The sequence below is a fragment of the Trichechus manatus genome, unplaced genomic scaffold (assembly GCF_000243295.1).
Source record: "Trichechus manatus latirostris isolate Lorelei unplaced genomic scaffold, TriManLat1.0 scaffold00041, whole genome shotgun sequence".
Taxonomy (NCBI): Eukaryota; Metazoa; Chordata; class Mammalia; order Sirenia; family Trichechidae; genus Trichechus; species Trichechus manatus.
This window is the reverse complement of record NW_004443977.1, coordinates 7,617,392-7,639,807: the sequence shown is the minus strand read 5'-3', so window position 1 is coordinate 7,639,807 and position 22,416 is coordinate 7,617,392. Positions and strand designations below refer to the sequence as shown.

General features: G+C 47.4%; 1 protein-coding gene across 1 annotated transcript; it reads right to left on the bottom strand.

Moving 5' to 3' along the window:
- Positions 1-1,886: 1,886 nt before the first annotated feature.
- IGFBP2 (insulin like growth factor binding protein 2) lies at positions 1,887-18,782 on the bottom strand. The gene is made up of 4 exons (XM_023731209.1): positions 18,773-18,782; positions 5,827-6,056; positions 5,033-5,173; positions 1,887-2,374 (listed from the first exon to the last, which is right to left on the bottom strand). Exons 2-4 carry the CDS (start codon positions 5,998-6,000, stop codon positions 2,210-2,212), a joined length of 480 nt encoding a protein of 159 aa, XP_023586977.1. The 5' UTR covers positions 6,001-6,056; positions 18,773-18,782; the 3' UTR covers positions 1,887-2,209.
- Positions 18,783-22,416: the final 3,634 nt, after the last annotated feature.

Here is a 22,416-nt window from a genome sequence, read left to right as displayed (position 1 = left end):
GGCGGAGCAGCATACAGGCTGTGAAGTTGCAGTAGGGTAGCAGCCTCGGGGTGGAGGTTGGGCACCTCTCGGGACCTTCTTCCACATCTGTAAAGTGCCGCTAATAATAGCGCTTCTTTCTTGAGGCCATGAGGATTAATTAACTGAATTAATGTACTTCCAGCGCGGCTGACCACGTGCAGTGGCCAAATCTCCTGCTGGCGTTGGCCTGGAGCGGCCTAGAACACGCCTGGCTGGGATTTGTCTGTCCTTGGGGACCTGGTTTTCTTCCACTCAAAAGGGATAAAGCCCATCCCCGGAAAGCCCTAGGTGTCCCTCTGCCTCTCCAGACTTGCTTTAAGATGGAAGGTCAGGGTACGTGGATTGGGCAAAGCCGCCAATGGCGGCCCCTTCTCTGTGGCTGGAAGGATTCAGGCTCCATACACAGGAGAGCAGAGCAACGTGAGACGTGAGGCTCTGCGCTGTGTGTGTGACTGGCGGGGGGGGGCGTGCTTACCTACTGAGCATGTCCTCATCCCTTGCTCCATTACAAAGGGGAGAGAGGTCCCCTGGACTTCTACCAGGGGTTGAGGGGACCAAGAGAACAAAGTGGGTAGAGATCTCAGTTTTAAGAAATAGGGCCTGCACTCTGTGCCTTAGTTTCCCTAGTCCCTCAGCCTTGGTTCTTTCACACACACACCGCTTTGTACCCAGTGGTGAAGAGAAAAATTAGTAAGTCATCTTACTTTGACCTTAAGGTTCTTCTTACCCATGAAACCAAATATTAACCGTAAAAAAAAAAAAAAGAAATTCCCGGCCAAAAATCTTGCCAGCAGTTTTTATCACCCAAAGTTGCTAATCTTTTCTTTCCTGTTTGAAGCCAGGCTTACTTAAATTTCAGAAGACAGCATGGCTGCAGTTGGGTGGAGGGCCCGGAGACCATCTTGTGACCAGTATCAGTTGATCTCAGTAAAAAGGGGGAGGGCAGGATTCAATCAATCGTGTTAAGATTAGCCAATGGTTGACCTTCAATTCTTCTCCCTCCTTTCTTTATAAACCTCACTGTAACCAGCCTACTTGGAACAATTTGCTTTTTTGGAATCAGAATGGTCTCCCTATATGTATATAGAATAACTGCTCAGAATAAACCTTACATTTCAATTTCAATGAGTTTTAATTATTTTTAACACCAGTTAACACTTGGGTCTGAGTTCTCTAACACCTTTGTGAATATCAACGGCCCCCCCAAGGCCTTTTCCCTTGGAGCAGAGTTGAAATGTCTCTTCCTGGGGAGGAGAGCTGTCCTTTATTTCAGGGGGCCAAAACCAAACCCATTGCCGTCCAGTCGATTCCGATTCATAGCGATCCCACAGGACAGAGTAGAACTGCCCCATAGAGTTTCCAAGGAGCGGCTGGTGGATTTGAACTGCCAATCTTTTGGTTAGCAGCCGAACTCTTAACCACTGTGCCACCAGGGCTCCATTTCAGGGGCCAGAGAACCTCAATTCCAATGTTTTCACTTTCCCCTTCTCCCTTAGCCTGGGAGAGGAAGATAACATACCATATGCTCTTCCTTCCCTCCTCCATGGCCCATCCTGCACCTTTGACCTAGCCAGGCGGGGCTGGACAGGGGCTGGATGCCTTTCCTCTGAGTCCAGCTGGGGAGACCCAGACTCCTGGGGTTGTGTCGGGCCTTCCATTTCCGTAGGCCAACACCACTCCAGGGAAGACGCCCCATCCTTCTTATTCCCATGTTATGAATAGGAAACTGAGGCCCAGGAAGGCCATGCCTTTCCCATTTCGCAGGGCAAAGTTGGAAACCAGAGCAAGGTGTGGGGGAGGAACGGGCAATGGGCCTTCAAATGGACAGGGAGGCCCCAAAGACTCAGGGAAAAGACACACTTTATTTTTCCTTCCTTTAATCTTAAGCAAAAGAGACACAGGGGTTCAAAAATAAAAATTTTTTCCCCCCTCCCAAAACTTTACCCCAGCTCCCCCGTAACCACCACCCCCTTCCTCACCAGCAGGAGGCAAGAGGGGAGGGTGTGGGCATCTCCAGCTGGGGATGGGGAGGGCAGTGGGGTGTGCCGAGCTCGGTGCTGGTCTCTTTCCAAATATAAATACATGTGTCAAAACTGCTGGAAGATCCTCCCCACCCACCACCCGGCAGTCTCCTTTCCTGATGGTGTTTGGGGGAGGGGAGGGGTGCCAGGCACCGGCTGGCCAGGGGTTACTGCATCCGCTGGGCGTGGGCCCCGCGAGCCTCCTGCTGCTCGTTGTAGAAGAGATGGCACTCGGGGTCCCCCCGGATGGTCGGGGCACCCTGGATCAGCTTCCCGGTATTGGGGTTCACACACCAGCACTCTCCACGCTGCCCGTTCAGAGACATCTTGCACTGAGGACAGAGAAAAGCAGAACGTGGAAGCCATCCCCAGCCCCCAGCCTTCCTTCGTTCCTCCACAGACTTGTGTTGAACAGCGACTGTGTGCTCAGAGCTAGCACAGCAGGGTGGGGCTTCTCAAACGTGAATCTTTTAAAATGCAGATTCTCATTCTGAACTCCGGCAGCCCCAGATTCTGCATCGGTAACAAGCTCCAATGTGATGCTGATGCTGCTGGCCCAGGGACCACACTCTGATTAACCAGATTAGTGGGGATGCCTGGAGATTAAAAGACTCGGCCCCTCCACTCAAGGAGGCCCCATCTAGTGGGGACCCAGTACACATCTTAGTGGAGTTCATTAGAGTGGAAGGTGAAAATGCATGTAATATAAAGGCCAGTGCTGGCACAATCCTACTACACTGTGTGCCCAGCACTGTGTAACCAATGTATACGCTGCTTGTTTATCCTTTACATCTAACATCACAGTAAAACCTGCAAAAGCCGAAAGCTGTGTAAGATGGAAACCTGTCAGAGAAGGAAAATTCATAGTTTCCACTAATAGAGAGCAATAGAAGAACGGTAAAACTGCACCCTAAGGCGGAAAACTTGCGAGACCCGGAAAAACAAGGCAGTTTCATCAAGTTTCGACTCTCACAGGGTTCACTGTACATTCATTTAATCCTCACAACCACCTGGTAAATTGGGTGCCGTTATGATCCCCACTTTACAGATGCTGAAACTGAAGCACAGGTTGGTTAGATAACTTTCCAAGATCATACAGCTAGTAAGAGGCAGAGTTAAAATGCAACGCCCACATTCCAGTTCCAGGGTCCACGCCCTGGACCTAAACGAAACCCAAACCCCCCAAACCCATTGCCCTCAAGTCGATTCCGACTCATAGCGACCCTATAGGACGGAGTAGAACTGCCCCGTAGAGTTTCCAAGGAGCACCTGGTGAACTCAAACTGCCGACCTTCTGGTTAGCAGCTGTAGCTCTTAATCACTACCAGGGTTTCCAACCTCTTGCAAATCCTTTTAATTGCCCACAAGGCACAGCGGACAGCCCATCTTTCATTAGAAGAAATCAGTTTCTTCTTTTGCGTTCCAAATGAGGTAGCTGGCTTGCATTTAGAGGGCACATGTATACACAAATAACTTTCTTAATACTAGATTAATAACTTGTTAGGTGCTATTGAGTTGATTCCAACTCATAGCAACCCCATGCGATAGAGTAGAACTGCCCCATAGTGCTTCCTAGGCTGTAATTTTTAAAGGAGCTGATCGCCACGTCTTTCTCCTAAGGAGCTACTGGGTGAGTTTGAACCACCACCCTTTTGGTTAGCAGCTGAGTGCTTAACCTTTGCACCACCAGGGACCCTTAGACTAATTAACTACAGGGTCAAGATGGCCGCACTGTGAGACGAGGTGGGGGAGTGAGACCCACAAAGGATCAGCAGAGCCCTGACCCCACTTTCCTGCTCCAGGCATCCATTCAACTCCACAGCCCGTTAGGACCACCAGTAGTTGCTGTTGGGTGCTGTCAAGTCAGATTCCTACTTATAGCGATCCCATGTGACAGAGTAGAAGTGCCCCACAGGGTTTTCAAGTCTATCATCTTTATGGGAGCGGATCGCCAGGTCCCCCCAGCCCTCACTGCAGAGCCACTGGGTGTGGGTGGGGCCCTGGCGTCCTTATTTTTTTAAAGCTCCCCCAGAGTCTCAATGTGCAGTCAAGGTTGAATCTCTCCTTGAAAACAGAATGACAGGTGAGGCACATACTAGCTAGCCCTCCTCATCACTTCACTATGCCTTAAATGAAATGCACTTATACTTTCTCTCCCTATAGAAGGGAGGAGGTGGGGGAGAGGGGTAGGCTAAGTAAAAGGGCATCTGATCAGTATAAACAGCCATTAACCATAATCACTACAGTCTGTGTAGCTGTGTGAAAAATACTGATGATAGAAGGTTAAGGGGAAAACAGTGCACATGTGCAATAATTATTAAAATGCATATGGACTGGGGGGGGCGGCTCTTGAGTGGTTTACTTACACTTTCTTAATTGTCCTTGAATGGGCTTATATTGTTGTTCGACTCGAGGGCAATGAGTTTGGTTTTTTTGTTTTTTAATTACCATTTTTACAGATATTCTCAATTGCGTTTCCCATCCCTGATTCTCCATTGCCAGAGGCACTTGAAAACTAGAGAAGCTACATGGCCAGTGGTTTAAACCAGTGATTTGCAAAGTGTCGTCCATGGACCAGCAGCATCAGCATCCTCTGGGGGCTTGTTGGAAATGCAGACTCTCCCTCCAACCCCAGTCCAACCCCAGACCTACTGATTCTGAAATCTCTGGGGGCAGGGCACAGGAATCACCTCCAGGTGACTAATGATCAATCAAATTTGAGAAGCTTTGGTTTACACCTACTTCTCTTCTCCAACAGGCTTCCTCCCAACTCCAACACCAAGGGCAGCTGGCAGGTAGCTGGGTAAGTGGAGTTGGCCTCTGACCCTCCTAGGCCAGGGCGTGAGCCCCAGCCTCCCCGGCCTGGCAGCTTGCACCCCTGTGACTATGGAAGTTTTGTCTCCTGCTCAAATGTCAAACTTCAGAAGACTGTAGGTGGGTGAGGCAGTACAAGGCCTGCCCAGCCCAGGCTAGGAACCCCCTCCACTTGCCTGTTTGAGGTTGTACAGGCCATGCTTGTTGCAGTTGGGAATGTGCAAGGAGTAAAGGTGCTCCAGCGGGCCCCTCTCATCGGGCAGGCGCATGGTGGAGATCCGCTCCAGGACCTGATCCAACTCCTGCTGGCAAGGGGTCTGGGGGGGCACAAGGGTGGTCAGAGTGGGAATGATGGGCTACAGAACAATGGTGCTGGGAGAAACCTCAAGAAGACTCTCACCCTTGGGAAGGGACTTTCCCAGGTCCCACAGCCAGTTGGCCATACCAGGACTTCTGCCACCCGGCCCAGTGATTGCGCTGTCAAAGAACTGTGCCCACCTCACCCCTAGAAATCAGAGGGACTGGAGTTTTCCTCCCTTCCTTGCTCCGTGGCAAAGGCTTTGATGGGTCAAAATGGGATTTATTTGCAAACCCCAAATTCAAGTGGTTCTCTCTCCAAGTGCCTAGACCCCAGCCTTCTCTTCCTTTCCATAAACCCAGCTAGGGCCAAGACTCAAGACAGAAGAGAGGAACTGGAAAAAGGAAGTGGGGTAGCTGAGTGCGGGGAGTTTATCAGAAGGAAGAAACTCCAACCATATGCCTAGCCCATTTCACAGCCAGAAATACTGAGGCCCCAAAAGCTAAATGATTGACTCAAAGTTCATGGAATATGTTAGTGGCAGAGCTGGAAATGAAAGTGCTTTGACTGTAGGTAACACAGGATGTAGATGTTATTGAAATGCCCTCCCTCAGCGGGGAGCCTCCCTTTCCACGTTCTCCTGATCCCTCCAACCAGTCCTGCCCCACTGACCCTGGCAGGTGGTGGCCGAAGCTTCTTGGGCTCCTCCAGGCCAAGGTGATGCTTGCCACCTTTGCCCATTTGCCGGTGCTGCTCAGTCACCTTCTCCCGGAACACAGCCAGCTCCTTCATGCCCGACTTGAGGGGCTTCCGGGCAGCAGTGCCTCCAACCACCAGCATGTTCATGGTCCCATCCACGTGGTTCTCGACAAGGCTTCCCTCGGAGTGGTCATCACCATTATCTGTAGAGAAGAAGGGAAGAAGAGCTCCAGGCCCAGCTTTCCAGAGGGATGGGCCCTCGACTGCTGTCTGGACTCCTAATCATGACAAGGATGGAGATGACCAATGCTAATGAGCGCTTACTACATGTCAGAGCCTATGCTAAGACATTTACATGGATTATCTACTTCAGACTCCACAGTAACTCTCAGGTGGGTGTTATTAGCACCCTCTCCCAACTTTTACAGATAAGAGACGTTGATGCTCACAGAGGTCAGTTACTTGACTAAGATCACAAATCTGCTAAGTGAGGGGTCCAGGATTTGAACCCAGACTGTCGACTCCAAAAGAATGTCTCAAACGCCCACTCTATCCTGCCTCAGCCTAGGAGGCCAAGGCAGAGCAGAGGAGCACAAAGGATGAATGTGTCTGCCAGGCCCTTAACCAGCAATGGGATTCAGTCTATTCTGAGGTCCACCGTTCTTCTCTAGAATGACCTCCCAGAGTCTCTTGTCGCTAACCCCCAGTTTAAGGTCTTCATCATTTATGGTCTGTTTGAAATAGTGCAGATAAGATGCATGCTGCAGATATCGCTAAGCCATGCATGTCTGGCAAGGAGGGAGAAAACGGAGAGCCATGTTGCCACCCAAATTCCCCAGGTCCCAGCACGCTCTGCTCCATTCCCCCTCACTCTTCATTTGCCAGCCAGCCTGGCTTCAGTGTTCCCAAAGTGCTTTGCTCCCACAGCTGCTACAGCACATCCCCATTGACTCTACTTGTTTCCATGCATGTTTGCGTGCCCCCTCTTTACACTGAGCACCCCAAGAGCAGGAACTGTGGCTTCCTCAACTTTGTAGTTTCGGAGACTAACACGGGGCCTGAGTCTTGGATGTTTGTCCGAGGACCAATCATTAAATCTCTTTAAACCAGTTGCCATCGAGTCGACTCTGACTCATGGCAGCCCCATGTGTGTCAGAGAACTGTGCTCCACAGGATTTTCGTGGCCGATTTTTCAGAAGTAGATCACCAGGCTGGTCTTCTGAGGTGCCTTTGGGTGGACTCGAACCTCCAACCTTTGGATTAGCAGCTGAGCATATTAACAGTTTGCACCACCCAGAGACTCCTCAGTCTCTTTACTCATTGCTGTCGAGTCGATTCTGACTCATAGTGACCCTGTAGGACAGAGTAGAGCTGCTCCATAGGGTTTCCAAGGAGCAGCTGGTGGATCTGAACTGCCAACTTCTGTTTAGCAGTCAAGCTCTTTATCATTACGCTATCAGGGCTCTTTAGTCTTTCTTAAGCCACAGTCAGTCAATTCAAGGAAAAGACTCCTATGGTGTGTATAGCCTGGGTGGAGACCCTGAAGCAGCCCCTATCTACCCTGGTCTCATCTGGCCTAAGCCAGCCATGTCCTAAGCCAGGCATGTTCAGTCAGGGGAAGATGAGAGGAACAGAATCGTATGGTTGAGTTGTCAGCACCAGGAGTGACCGGGGAGACAAGTCCCAGCAAGTCCTAGAAGGACAGGGAATCACAGCCCAGCCTCAGCCCTTTGTAGACACAGCAAAGCAAACAGAGCCCCAGACCACGGTGCCCAGAGCGGCTCCCTGCAGGTCCCAACAAGACCTGAGTGGGTGCGGAAGGGGTGTTTCTAAACAAATCTTGCACATGTTGTCTTCCCCTCTAATGCACCTTCAAAAACTTGTAGTCCAATAACACAACCGAACAGCTCTTAAAATATTTCTACACAAGGGTCTGAGGTGAGGAACCCTGTACTTGGCTGGCCCTTCAGATTTCAGAGACAGCGTGGTGGGCTCTCTGGAACAGAGTTGTACGATGGAAAGAGCGGGTCCTGCTGCTAGCCTGTGCCTGTAAAATGGGGGCCGTGATGCCCACTTCTGGGTCTTCATGAGCCACAATGTTCACTCACTCACCAGCTACGAGAAGCGGCACCTCTTCCATGCCAAGTATGCACGGAGTGCTGGCATTATTGCAGCACCTGTTCTCACAGAAAGCACAGCCCAGCAGACTGCAGGTGATAAAGCATCAGCCTGATTCGTAGCAAATCGGAGTGGTCACTAAAGGTTTGCTCCCATCCCACCCCTTCCTGCTGGGCTCTAATGATGTGTGGTTGGTTTTCACTAGCTATAGCAGCATGTGATTAGTTTTCACTAACTATAGCAGCATCCCTTTAAAACATTATCTCCAGGGTAGTTAGCACTGGCTAAGAGGGTGTGATGGGTAATTTCATGTGTCAACTTGGCGAGGCTATGGTTCTCAGTGGTTTGGCCAAACACTAGTTGCTGTTCCCATAATGTAATGTAACGTAATGTAATGTAACGTAATGTAATGTAATCACCTTACATAATGTAATCCAATGGAATCAATCAATTGGTTGAAAAGGAAGTTTCTTTAGCGTGCTTTCTGCCTCCAGACTATAAATAGATGTTTTGGCAGAACTCCCTCTCTTCACTCTGCACTCTTTCCATCATCTGACCTACAGATCTTGGGACACAAACCTGCAGGAGTCTCCAGCCTGACACCTGACCTACAGATTTTGGACTTGCCATCCCCCACAATCGCATGAGCCAATTTCTTGAAGTAAACCTCCAGATAGATAGACAGCCAGGTAGGTAGATAGGTAGGTAGGTAGGTAGATCAATCACTGGTTGTTTCTCTAGAGAACCCTGACTAAGACAGCAGGCATACTCAGGTTAAATTCCAGCTCTACCCACCTTCTGCATCAGCGGTGATTGATTCCCCTCCACGTAACAGCTCTGTGCCCGTTTTCTTAGCTGTAAGTTGTAGGTAATACCAGTTCCTATTTCACAGAACTGCTGAGAGTATATTATAGGTAAAGCAGCTAAAGCTTGACCTGGAACATGGAAACTCTACATCCACCCTAGTTGTTATTACTTTGATGATGAAGATGATGACTGCCTCCATTATCTGCTACCTCTGCACCGTGGAACCCAACCAAGAGGAAGCAGAGGAAAATGAGCATCCTCTGAGCACGCTCAGTAGCTGCCACGGCATCCACACTTTTTAAAGTTTGGGCACTTCCCCATGAGTCACCAGGAGAATCATCCCATGAAGAACCCTGCCAGCTCACAACAGTACTCCTCCAGTAGGCCTGGATGTCTAGCCTCCAAGTCCGCTACCAAATAAAATCAACAAGATTAAAAGAGAAAACAAGGAATGCATGTGGACAGTGGCAAGAAGTATCAAGCAACAAGGAAAGAGGAAACTAAACAAAACCAAACCTAAGAACTCTGGGGACATTTAGTGCATGGCAGACAATTCCACACCCATCAGTGGCCTCTGAGGACTCTCACATTTTATAGCACAAAACAAGAATTATGTTGATGATGATGATGATTTGGGGACATCAAAAAAGGGGAGAGGGTTAAAATTTTCCAGCATTAGAAAGAAAATATCCAAATTACTAAACTTTAGAAAAATAAAAATTGAAATATTTAAATAAACAAACCCTTGGAAACCTGGAAAATTCTTCTACCTAGAATGGCTATTTCCATCGGGCCTAAAGGTAGTCTAGGTTTTACATAAACATAACCACCAAAAACCAACCCATTGCCGTGGTTGGGCAACCTCATGTGTGTCAGAGTAGAATTGTGCTCCATAGGGTCGTCAATGACTGATTTTTTCAGTAGATCACCAGGCCTTTCTTCCAAGACACTTCTGGTCCTGTTCTACTGGGTTCAATCAGACCCTCCTCCTTCTTCCTGCCTGCCCCTTCCTGCTCCTTGAGGCTGAGAGCAGCAGGAATCCAGGGCCCCATGGGAAGTATTCTGCACTCCCCTTGCTCAGCTGTCTGCCAAGTTCCCCTGGGATGAAGATCCGAGTCCCCCTGCCTTGCTGTGAAGACTTCTCTATGCCACTGCTCCCCATATCTGCACAGGGCCACCCTCTAGGACTGGGTCAGGCAGCTGGAGCCAACCACAAAGAAGATCCCCCATTCCCTCTTCAGATGGACACCAGAGGTGGAGGACAGAAGGCTGGGGGTGGGGGGAGTGGGGCTTGGGAAAGTCTGAGATAAGCCAAAACAAATAGGAATGGTCTGATTCTGATAACCCTCTATCTCTTTAAAACTAACCTTCAAAGCAGAAATGCAGGTGTTCACAAAGCACAGGGAGGACTCATCCCCATTCCCACCACCTCCACCTCCAGTCAGAGCTACCTTCTACTGCTGTTTCCCATCCCTGACAGGCCTCTCTGCACATAAACTTGGGGTGGGACAGTCCCAGGTTCCCCCCAGCTTGTCCCTGCAGACACTGGCCCAGGAAACACAAGGCAAAGAGGCGGCAAGCAAGGAGGCTAGGAAGACCCATTTTTATCCTGCTGCATCAGGCTATAGAGAAACGTTCCTTCCCAAACAACGCAGGATCAAACTGGGAAAGCCAAATTGGGACCCTCCAGTGGCCCACACCCAACCCCCTTTCTACCTGTGATCACCTTTGGGCAAAACCCCTTGTCCTCCACTCTCATTGCACCCTGTCCAGCCAGCTTTGGGCCAACAGAAGCAGAAAGAATTCCTGGAGTCCTCAACACCACTACTCTGCAGTGCCTGTGACCCTGCATTCCATTCACATGGTAGAGAAGATCTGGGACCATCTGCAGGCAGGAAGCCTGTCTGACTCTCAGAAGCTCACCTGGTTCCTCCCTTTTAGGAGGCTTACCTGCCCACCCTGAAGCTTGGGCTAAGACTGCCAGTAGTCTCCACTGTGGCTATAATTATACGTTCTCTGGTTGAAGAAAGGAGAGGTGGCCCATGTTTCACCCTATCAAGGTCTTCTGAGAAGGCATCATTCACCTGAAACTTCCGGAGCAGGGTCTCTCAACCTCAGCACTTCTGACATTTTGTGCTGGATATGTCTTTGTTTGGGGGGGTTTCCTGGGCCTTGTAGGATGTTTAGCAGCATCCTTGGCCTCTACCCACTAGATGCCAGTAGCACCACTCCAATCAAAATCACAAATGTCTCCAAATATTGCCAAGTGTCCCTTGGAGGCAAAATCGCACCCAGCTGAGAACGGCATTCTCCACCCATGGCTAAGACTCCTCCACATCCTTCCAACCGCAGCTGTACATCTGGCCTACAAGGTCACAGCTTCTAGGGGGTCTGGGCATCCCGAGGACCTTCAGCCTGTCCCTGCCTCTTCCCTAAGCCCAAAGAAGCATCCCTTGGCTGAGTCCTAGAGGTTGGCACACATTTAACCCTCAGAACAAGGCTCACTGCAAATGAGCTCTTATTTGAAAGAGTGAGGGAGAAGGGCACACATGAAATATACACTTAGACCTGGAGGCACCAGCCAGGACCCGTGCATCCATCCCTTCTCTTGTTAGCTACCGTCTAGTCGGCCTCCGATTCAGGGCAACCCTGTGCACAACGGAATCAGATCATTGTGATACAAAGGCTTTTCATGGCTAATTTTCAGAAGCAGATCTTTTTTTCCAAACTGTCTTAGTCTGGAAGCTCCTCTGAAACCTGTTCAGCATCATAGCAACACACAAGCCTCCACTGACAGACAGGCTGTGGCTGTGTATGAAGTGCATTGGCTGGAAATTGAACCCATGTCTCCCGCATGAACCACCAATGCCTCTCATGACACTTCTAGGAACCCACAAAAATGTTTTCATTTCTTTTAAAATCAGAAGGAAAAAAAATAAACACTTAGGTCAACGAAAATGTCTTACTACACAATATTATATTAAAGCATTCGTCTTTATACCAATGCAGTTGTAAAATAAATTTTAAAATATCTTTTAATGGAAGAAAAGCCTCATGAAGGCAAAAGTGCTAGAGTCCACGGAAGGCATAATGTGTCCATGGCTCCAGGTCCCAGAGATGGAGGTCAACTGGGTAGTTTTGTTTTCCCCGGGGAGAACAGAGTTGGTTTCAGGTGTGATGGGTAATTTTATGTGTCAACTTGGCTAGGCTATGGTTCCCAGTGGTTTGGCCAAACACTAGTCGCTGTTCCCATAATGTAATGTAACGTAATGTAATGTAATGTAACATAATGTAATGTAATGTAACGTAATGTAATGTAATGTAACGTAATGTAATGTAATGTAACGTAATGTAATGTAATCACTTTGCATAATGTAATCCAATGGAATCAATCAATTGTTTGAAAAGGAAGTTTCTTTAGGGTGCTTTCTGCCTCCAGACTATAAACAGATGTTTTGGCAGAACTCCCTCTCTTCACTCTGCACTCTTTCCATCACCTGACCTACAGATCTCTCTTCTCTGAGGTGAAGGTCAGTTTGTCCACCCTCACGGAGGCCACCTGGATTCAAGGGTATGTTTTGTTCCATTCCTTTATTGACCCCATGACTGCCAACAAACGTGCCAGCAAGATGAGGAAATCCATGGGCCTGGTGTGCTGGCGCACAGCCTTTTTAAAGGAGGTACAGCATCCGTTTCTTTTCTGGAACAGGCTTCAGAAACCAAGTCCAAAGGCCAGCTCTGAACTCCACATCTTGAAGCAGAAGCCCGGGGAAGGGAAATGAAATACTTGACTGGGTGGAGATCAGAAAGGACTGCAGAAGTTCAGGAATTCAGGCTCTAAACTCTAATTGCCTGAGTCTGAATCCTAGCTTTACCACTTAGCTGTGCATCCCTAGACAAGTTACTTAAGCTCTCTGTGCCTCCGCTGTTCCTCTGTAAAAACTGGACAAGCAACAGCCACCTCCAGTACGCTGCTAGAAAGATTCTGGATTGGCTGCATGCATATGCAGTGCCTGCCACGCAACAGCAGCAAATGGGGTTAGCTATTAGCTGCTTCCATTTCCTTCCCTCTAAGAGAGTACCCACACAGCTCCCCTCAGTAAGACAAGAACATCATTATCCATTACCAAGCTCTTCCCATACGTTCTCTTATAGGCTGCAGGAGCAATCGTAGGAAAAACTTCCAGATGTAGAACTCCAGCTACAGATGGAATTTGCCCTCAGAACAAAAATACCAAGCTGTATTTTTTTCTGCCTAAGAGAGTTAGGTTCAGAATAATATTTATTAAGAAATCACTTACGTATATAACTCTGCGAGCTGCAGTGAAAAGGTCATTATAAGAAATGGTTCTTACCTGGTCCGGCTGCTAGAAAGCCAAATCACACAGCTGGAAAAGGCATCAAGCTTACAGATGTCTGACAGGGACTTCCAAGGCCCCTGAAGAGATTTTCCCCAAGGATTAGTAGGCATTAGTTGTTCTCCCTACATAGGGACTGAGGAAGAGGGTCAACACTAAAGCAGAGAGTTCTATGATTATATACAAAAAGCAAAACGTTTCCAAAGAGAAGTGGGGAACACAATGCAATACTATCCAATGATAAAGAACAACGATGAAGCCGTGAAACATAACATGGAGGAATCTGGACAGCATTATGCTGAGTGAATTTAGTCAGTCACAGAAGGACAAATATTGTATAAGACCACTATTATAAGAACTCAAGAAAAGGTTTAAACACAGAAGAAAACATTCTTTGATGGTTACTAGGGTGGGGAGGGAGGGTGAGGGTTATTCACTAACTAGATAGGAGACAAGTATTATCTTAGGTGAAGGGAAGGACAGCACACACTACAGGGGAAGTCAGCACAACTGGACTAAACCAAAGCTAAGAAGTTTCCTGAATACAATCAAACACTTTGAGGGACAGAGTAGCAGGGGTAGGGATCTGGGGACCATGCTTTCAGGGGACATCTAGGTCAACTGACATAACAAAGCTTATTAAGAAAATGTTCTGCATCCTACTTCAATGAGTGGCATCTGGGGTCTTAAAAGCTTGCAAGTGGCCATCTAAGATGCATCAATTGGTCCCAACCACCCGGAGTAAAGGAGAATGAAGAACACCAAAGTCACAAGGAAACTATTAGCCCAAGAGATAGAAAGGGCCACATAAACCAGAGATTTCATCAGCCTGATACCAGAAGAACTAGATGGTGCCCAGCTACCACCAATGACCGCCCTGACAGGAGACAAAATAGAGAGCCCTGATGAAGCAGGAGAAAGGTGGGGTGCAGAACTCAAATTCAGTAAGAAGATCAGACTTAATGGTCTGACTGAGACTAGAGGAAGCCCGGAAAGCACAGCCCCCAGATTCTCTATCAGTCCAGAACTAAAACAATTTCCGAGGCCAACTCTTCAGACAGGGATTGGACTGGACTGTGGGACATAAAGTGATACTCGTGAGGAGTGTGCCTCTTAGCTCAAGTAGATACAAGAGACTAAACGGGGAGCTTCTGTCCGGAGGTGAGATGGGTTAGGAGCTGATTGAATGGACATGGGGAATCAGGGATGGAAAGAAGTGTGCTGTCACAGTATGGGGAGAGCAATTAGGGTCACATAACAATGTATGTATAAGTTTTTGTATGGGAGACTAACTTGAAATGTAAACTTCATCTAAACGACAACAATTTAAAAAAAAAGAAGTGAGGAAGACTATAGAGGGAGAGTAGAAGAGACTATAGAGACTGTTCTGGAGTCAGACTTTATCCAAACGTCTGGAAGTTTCCCAGCCCCATTTAGTGGAGGGCTTGGAGAACAGGGAAGAACTCCTGCCCCTGCCATAAGTGTACTGCCACACTTCTGTACCGTATAAGGAGTCCCTGGGTGGTACAACCAGTGAACGAACTTAGCTGCTAACTAAAATGTTGGAGGCTCAAGTCCACCCAGAGGTGCCCTGAAGAAAGGCTTGGCGATCTACTTCTAAAACAGCAGCCATTGAAAACCCTATGAAGCAGTTCTGCTCTGACATACATGGGATCATCATGAGTTGAAGTTGACGTGACAGCCACTGGTAACTGGTAACCTTATAAACCTGGAGGAGAGCTGGAGATGACAAAGGCAGATAGAACCAGAGGAAATGGATGAGTTGTTCCATTTTTCAGATGGCAAACCTAAGGCCCAAAAGGAGCAAACGCAACCTCTCTGCCACCATCAAAGGTGCTTCACAATTGGCATGGGGTCTCCACGTTCTTCCTTGACCCACTCTTACTTCTCCAGCCAAGGTGGGCAGCTGGGAGCTGAAGAGTTTATGTCTACTTCTGTGCATTAATACATTGGTTTTAAAATGTAATTTTAGCATAGTCCCTTTCCCCAAAACAGTCTGGATTGTAGCACTAATGACCATATACAAATAATCAAAACCCTTGTGGTGGATAGATTCTTACTCTCATAAAAACACATTTTTTCCTACTGCAATGCTCTGACCTCATTCTCCACTCAACAGATGGCAAGGTGATCCTAGATCTACAAGCGACCTTAAAGCTCTCTTAGGAAAATAAGCCCCAAGAATCTGAAAGCAACCCCCTGTTCCTTCTTGCTTGGAGTCTTAGGATTCGCCCTTATCCAGGTCTGGTGAGAAAATGAGACCTTTACCCAAAGCCATCATGCATCTTCACACATGTCTTCATATACGTCAACATGTCTCCCTTGTTAATTCTGAAGAAACCCTAACCACTTCCAGTCTACTTCTCTTATCTAGAAATATAAGAGCTGGGGGCACCATGTTGTTGATGATGTTAGTTGAAATCGAGTTGATTCCAACTCATGGTAACCCCCTGTGTTCCACAGGGTTTTCAAGGCATCTCCAGGTGGGTTTGAACCACCAACTTGCAGACTAGCAGTCAAGTGCTTAACTGTGTGAGCCACTCAGGGACTCCAAGAGATGATCTAATCCAATCCTGAACCTATCATTCCCCCTAGTGGATTCACTTCCTTCAACAGGTAATAGCATTCCAGCTCCTTCAAGAACTGACGCCGAGTAACAGGCCCAGGGAACATGGAGTGCTTTCCTGGTTCCACCCCGGCTGTGCACAGAACTCACATGACTCCTTCTTTGTTAACTTCTCTCAAAATGTGCTTCACCTTGACATATGCTGGGCCAAAGAATAAATACTAACCACCACTCTCCTCCTCCCAGGACAACTTCTCCACTAATATCCAGGGCAGTGGACAAGTCATTAACAAACTAAAATGGGCAAAGAACACCGGGACTCAAGAGCCCTGAATTCCAGTCCTCGCTTTGCCACTTATTGTTCACTCATGATTTTGCCCAAACCCTTTAACCTTTCTGAGCTCTAATTCCTCAAGTCTGAAAAATAGGGATAATAATCCTGCTAAAGCGAAGGCTGCTATTTAAATGCGATACAGTATTATTATCACTGAAACTCACAGTGTGGGAAAAATCAAGTTTTAGAAGAAATGTGCAAACAAATGGGTGAATGAAAGGTATATAACTTACATGAAATTGGGAAAGAGTAATATCTGATCTGTAAGATGACCAAATGCATTGAAAAAAAAATGACTTATACGAAAGTACTACTATACTCTATTTGCCTATTTCTTCTAAAGCTTGCTTTTGTTGATTGTATAAATACTCTATATTACTACGAATCATAGCTCTTTTGATGGAAGTCATTGGACAGCACGGATTTGCCTAAATTAACTTCGTTTACAAGATTTAGAAGAAGGAAGGAAAGAAGGAAGGGACAGGGGGTGGGAGGAAGGGGAGGGAGGTTGGTTCAAAAAGAAGTCTATAGATGACCTTCTTGGAAACTTCCAATATATTCACAATAATTCTCTCAGTTTTCTTTTCCCTAGAAATCCTGTGATATAATAACAGGCAGAGCTGAGCCTTCCCATGGTCCAGATTAGAAAACTGGGCTACAGAGACATGAAGAAATATCTGCAGGCTGTACAAGATATGATCCAGAACTCACTTTTCCACAAAGCCACCCCGGATTGAAGTCTTAAATGACAATGAGCTGGGTAGGAAGCTAGGCAGGAGACAGATGGTGGTCCCAGCTGCTTGCTGTGTATGTGCAGGTGAGGTGGGGCTCACAGGTAAACTCGAAATCACACATGGGAAACAGCTTTTGTTAGAATGCAAAGCCAGTTCCTTTGGATGGCCAGTTGTGGTCAAACCATCTAGCACGTGCCCACTATGTTCAATAACATGGCCCACCCACAGGCTAGGATTGCTGATTCAGGCAATACTGGGCGGTGAGAGGGGGAAGGTGGGGGGGGAGGGCATACCAGTTAGACATGACGTGGGGAGGATGGGGGTCTATTTGTTACTTTTTTGGCTGAACTTCAACCTGAAGCCTGAAGCCTGTAGCCTCTGTGGGTGAGTGACACCGTGTCTTCCCTCATCTTTTTTTCAAAAGGTCAGAGGTGGCAGCCAGCAGTGACCCCTCACTCTGGAGTTCTGCAATTCTGCATGGTGAATGTATGTCTGCTGTGGTGTAGGCTGGCACCCAGGATACATTCCAACCTAATGACATTCTCTCCCAGTTGGTCCATCTACCCCCTGCTGACACCCAGCTTCATTCTAAACACCCCTCCCATTCTTTCCCACCCTCTGAGCCCTGCTCCCTGCAAAGAAGCCAGCCAAGCAAAGCCTGGCATCCCTTGATGCCACCAGGTTCTAAGAGAAATGCCCCTTTGGCTCCTCAGCATCATTTTAAAACAAAAGAAGGCAGTTCCTCCACTTTGAATTCCCCTGCTGGTAGGAAATGACTGCAAACAACCTCCTCCGAGTGTACTAGAACCACAAGTCACCCAGGTTCTAATATCTCACAAGGGCAGGAACTGGCCTTTCTCATCTTGGGATTATCTCCCTGTGCTGCGGCTACCAAGGGCCTAGCACCTCTCTGAGTGCTGATGAGGTCCATACACCCTGAGGAGTGGAACACCCAGCAGGCACAGACCACTACTCTAATTGTGGTTGCTGCTGGCCGCCATCAAGGCTCTCCCTAACTCATGGTAACCCCACGCACATCAGAACAAAACATTGCCCAGTCCTGTGCCATCCCCATGATTGGTTGTTGCAGATCAGACCACGTGATCTGTAGGGTTTTCATTAGCTGATTGGCCTTTGCTCCTAGTCTGTCTGAGTCTGGAAGCTCCGCTGAAATGAAACCTGTTCAGCATCACAGCAACACATAAGCCTCCACTGACGGGGATGGTGGCTGCACTTTTGGTACATTGGCCAGGAACTCAACCCAGGTCTCTTACATGGAAGGCGAAAATTGTACCATGTACCCCCACCACCGTTATACAGTGAAGGAATTGCTACAGGAAGTACAGCTTGTGGAAAGGGGTAAGAACGCCAACCACCTGGCCACTTAACCCCCTCCATTCCAAGCCAACCTGGAGCCTTTGAAGTTTTCCCTTGGAACCAGGTTCTTGGGTTCAAAGCCTTGACCAGGCAGTTCTAGTATAGGAGGAGGAGCACTGGCCTGGAAGCCGGAGGACTGAGGTTCCAACGCTGGCTTTACCATCATCCCTAGGGTTCTCAGTGATGCTGGGCAGGGTATTTAACATAAATTGGGGAATGAGATGAGACCAGTGGTTCCTAAACCTAGCTGTTCACTAGAAATCATCTGAAGAGCATGCTGGCTGATGTAATCGGTTAAGCACTCAGCAACAAACCAAAAGGCTGGCACCCGGAGGCACCTCAGAAGAAAGGCCTGGCGATCTGCCTCCCTAAAGTTCACAGCCACTGATAACCCTATGGAGCACAGTTCTCTGAAACACATGGGGTCACCTCACCATGAGCCGGAATCGACTCCGCGGCAACTGATTAGGCCCCGCCCATTCAGAGACAGCAAGTCTGGACAAGGGCAAAGGAGTCTGTTGTTAACAACCCCCTTCAAGCTCCAACATTCTCTCTCTCCTGCCCGAGTTTCCTGATGAACTTTACGGCGGTGGAAGAACAATACCTCTTCTTTTCAAGCGATATGGTCCTCACGTACACATTTTGCAAATACAGCTTCGTGAGCTCTTTCTACCCACAGACTCGTGGGTTGATAAACAGATACTCATGTCCTCCCGGATGCACGCAGAGAGGCTCTTCTTGGCCAGGCTCATGGAGATTTCTGGAGCGTGCCCTCACCTCGTCATCTCATCTCGGGCTCCCCCCTGAGTGAGCAGAAACGGCACAGCCTCTCCAGAGCCTCCCTGCCTATGCGCTCTCTAAAGGGCTGCTTTATAAACACGAGGGTCATTCCTGGGATCACAAATACCTGGGGAGGGTCAGGGCTGAGGAAGACAGTTTGAGAAAACAAAAATATGCTCAAATTCAGCCAAGGTCCTCTGGGGCTCTTCGAGACACGCTGTCCTTGAAAGCCAGGGGAGATTGATCTCCAATGGCAAAGAGCACTATCAGCTTTCACTCCTTTCCCTGGGTCCCTACCATTTCTCCTCTAGTTCAGCTAAAGCCATTTGGGAATCTGGCAAGGTGACCGAGTTGATGAGAGCCCAGTCGAGTAGAGAATGTGCCTTGTACAAATTTAGACCAGGGGCTATCGAAATGAAGAATGTGCCTGACCCAGCAATTCTACTTTTCTCCTATACGTGCACAGGACACGTGCACACAAACGTTCATTACAGCATTATTTATAGTTGCAAAAACTACTAGCAACCCAACAGCCTGTGAATAGAATGAATAATATGATGATGTGATGGAATATCATACTGCAGTTAAAAAGAGTATCTCTGACCTATGTATATCAACAGGAGTAGATCTCAAAAACCTAATGTCGATGGAGAAGGAAAAAAAAAGTTGTATAATGGAATCTTTTTGTACATTTTCAGAGAACAATTGCAGATAATGGTCATCTATCACGTACACAGAGTCCCAGGTGGTACAATTAATGCACTGGGCTTCCCACCAAATGGTTGGAGATTTGCGTCTACCCAGAGGTGGCACCCAGAGGTGCCTTGGAAGAAAGACCTGGTGATCTATTTCTGAAAAATCAGTCCCCGAAAACCCTATGGAGCACAGTTCTACTCTGACACACTTGGGGTTGCCATGAGATGGAATCAACTCAATGGCAACTGGTTTGGTTTTTTCAATCATATACGTGCATGCAAATTTGTGTAGGCAAGAAAGATAACACACTAAAGAAAGCATAGTGGATGCCTCTGGGGAGGAGGGGCAGGAAACAGGAGGTGGGTGGGGAGGGTCATCAGGGGATGTTTTATTTTTTATATTAAAAAAAAAAAAAGATTGGAAGCAAATATAACAAAATAAGAGCCACTCTCAGTTCTGGGTAGTAGCCTGGTGTTATTATTATGTTATTCTAGTATGTTTCGGCATTTTCTTAAGTTTCTCTTTTAAAAAAGTCACCTCTCTCACGCCCTCTACCTCTCGCCCTCCTCTCTCCTTATCAAGCAGGGGTATCAGTAAACTTGGGGTGTCCTTGGAAGCCTACTGGCTGGAAAAGAGCTGAACAACAGTGACACAGCAGACGTTATCAGGGTTACCCAGCCACCGGTCAGAGTCTGACCATGGGCTCCTAGCCAGTTCTCTATGCCACAAAGAATTGGGAAATGAGTCAGAGGAAAGATCCAAAGATAGCGGAAGAGGCTCACAGGACCAAGGAGAGAAGATGAAAGGAATCAAGATGGCTCACCCAAGAATGGAAAGCCAAGGGCTTAATCGTGGTACAGTGCACAGGACAGTAGGGGGCGCCAAAGGGAGCAGACTGATGGAGCCAGCCGCCCAAGGGTTAGAAATGCCCAATGGAAGGGAGAAAGCTGTTTCAGCTCCCTGAGGACTAGAGAGGAAACAGCCTCAAGCTGAAACAGAAGAAATCCAGGTTAGAAGCCACCCAAGAGTTCCACGGGAAAAAACTAAAGTGACAAATTGCAGCTGGAAAAAATCTTTCTCTACAGGCTTTTTCTGGTACAGTTTAAAAGGAACCTTTTGAGGAGGAAGGAGGATGGACAAAATGGCCTCCAAGTGTCCAAAGTCCGCTTGATGGAGTTATATGGAAGGCATCACTGGGCAAACACTCTTGTCATTTGACTCAACTTCTGTTCACAGCACTCTAGCCTGAATCCCTTGGCAAAAAGGTTTGGGTCCATCCCTTTCCATCCTCTTTTGTAGGATGGAAGCTTCTTAAAAACATAAACTTGGTCTTAGCTTCTGTTATGGATTGAATTGTGTCCCCCCCAAAAAATAGGTGTTGTAAATCCTAACCCACATAGTAGTTACAATCCCACTTGGGAATGGGTTTTCTTTGTTATGTTAATGAGGCAGTATCAGTATAGGGTGTGATTAAGTCAATCTCTTTTGAGCTATAAAACAGCAAGATTAAGCAAGCAGAGGGCAAAGCAGAGATGGAGGAAGATAAATGCCATGCCACACGAAGATTGCCAAGGAACAGAAGGGACAAGGACCTTCCCCCGGAGCCAACAGAGAGAGAAAGACTTCCCCTAGAGCCAGCACCCTGAATTCGGACTTCTAGCCTCCTAAACTGTGAGAAAATAAATCTGTTTGTTAAAGCCACCCATTTGCGGTATTTCTGTTATAGCAGCGCTAGGTAACTAAGAGAGCTTCCATAGAGTTTTAAATAAAAATTTAACTTAACAAAAGAAGAATAGAAAGGGAAACATTCTGTGTGCTATATTTACCTTTGGAAGGAAGAAATTGTGCTTTCTTCTACGACTGAAGAAGCACACTTGTCAAACTTGATTCATCCTAGAGGACCCTCATTCTTTAACATCAAGATCTTCCCCAGAGTTCTGGTCAAAAAGCCGAACAAGTCACCTGTTTGTCCGCATTAGATTTATATACATATCTGTAATTTATTTTTTTCTTAGATAATTTTTGATTTTTTTTTAACTGTGTTTCTTGTTCCTCTCCAGGATCAAAAAGTATGTGTTACAGATGATACAACAGCTGCATTTTTATATAGTCTCATCTCATAACTTGCACACAGGATATGCTCAATATTTAAAGATTAGAAAAGCTGACTACCCAGAGAGCATTCCACCAACCTAGGCTTTTCCCTAGAGTATCTTGCTGTACTAACTCTTTTCCTCCCCTTTCTGGTCTCTACCTCAATCATCTAAAAAAAGTTGCCATCCAGTTGATTCCAACTCATGGCAACCACATGTTATCAGAGTAGAACTGTGCTCCACAGAGCTTTCTAGGGTCAATTTTTTGGAAGCCGATCACCAGGGCTTTTTTCTGAGGTGCCTCTGGGTGGACTCAAATCTCTGACCCTTTGGTTAGCAGTCATGCACCTTAACCATTGGCACCCCCAGGAACTCCAGTGGTGGTGAAAGGCACTGAGAAAATGGAAGTATGAGATAGGACAAGAAGGACATTTCCCTCTCCCTGGACCCACATTCAAACAACTGTCTCTGCACCCAGTTCTGATGATGCAATCCCACAGCCCAGATTTCATAAAGTAATGAACACTGAATCATACTCACACTTGACAAAAACACCCCAGAATCATCTCTTGCCACTTTTCCCCGTGCTGACCCTTCTCCATCCTCACAAGACCACTCCCAAATATTCCAGGCAAGACCAACTGAACCCAGAGGATGAAAAAGAAATCAAAAACCTGCA

Excerpts from the sequence above, each read along its gene's own strand:
- IGFBP2 (XM_023731209.1), bottom strand. The coding sequence starts at position 6,000 with ATGAACATGCTGGTGGTTGGAGGCACTGCTGCCCGGAAGCCCCTCAAG. Across the intron at positions 5,174-5,826 it reads TTCGGCCACCACCTGCCAGG|ACCCCTTGCCAGCAGGAGTT; the intron begins GTCAGTGGGGCA and ends GTGCCCCCCCAG. Across the intron at positions 2,375-5,032 it reads GCCTGTACAACCTCAAACAG|TGCAAGATGTCTCTGAACGG; the intron begins GCAAGTGGAGGG and ends CTCTGTCCTCAG.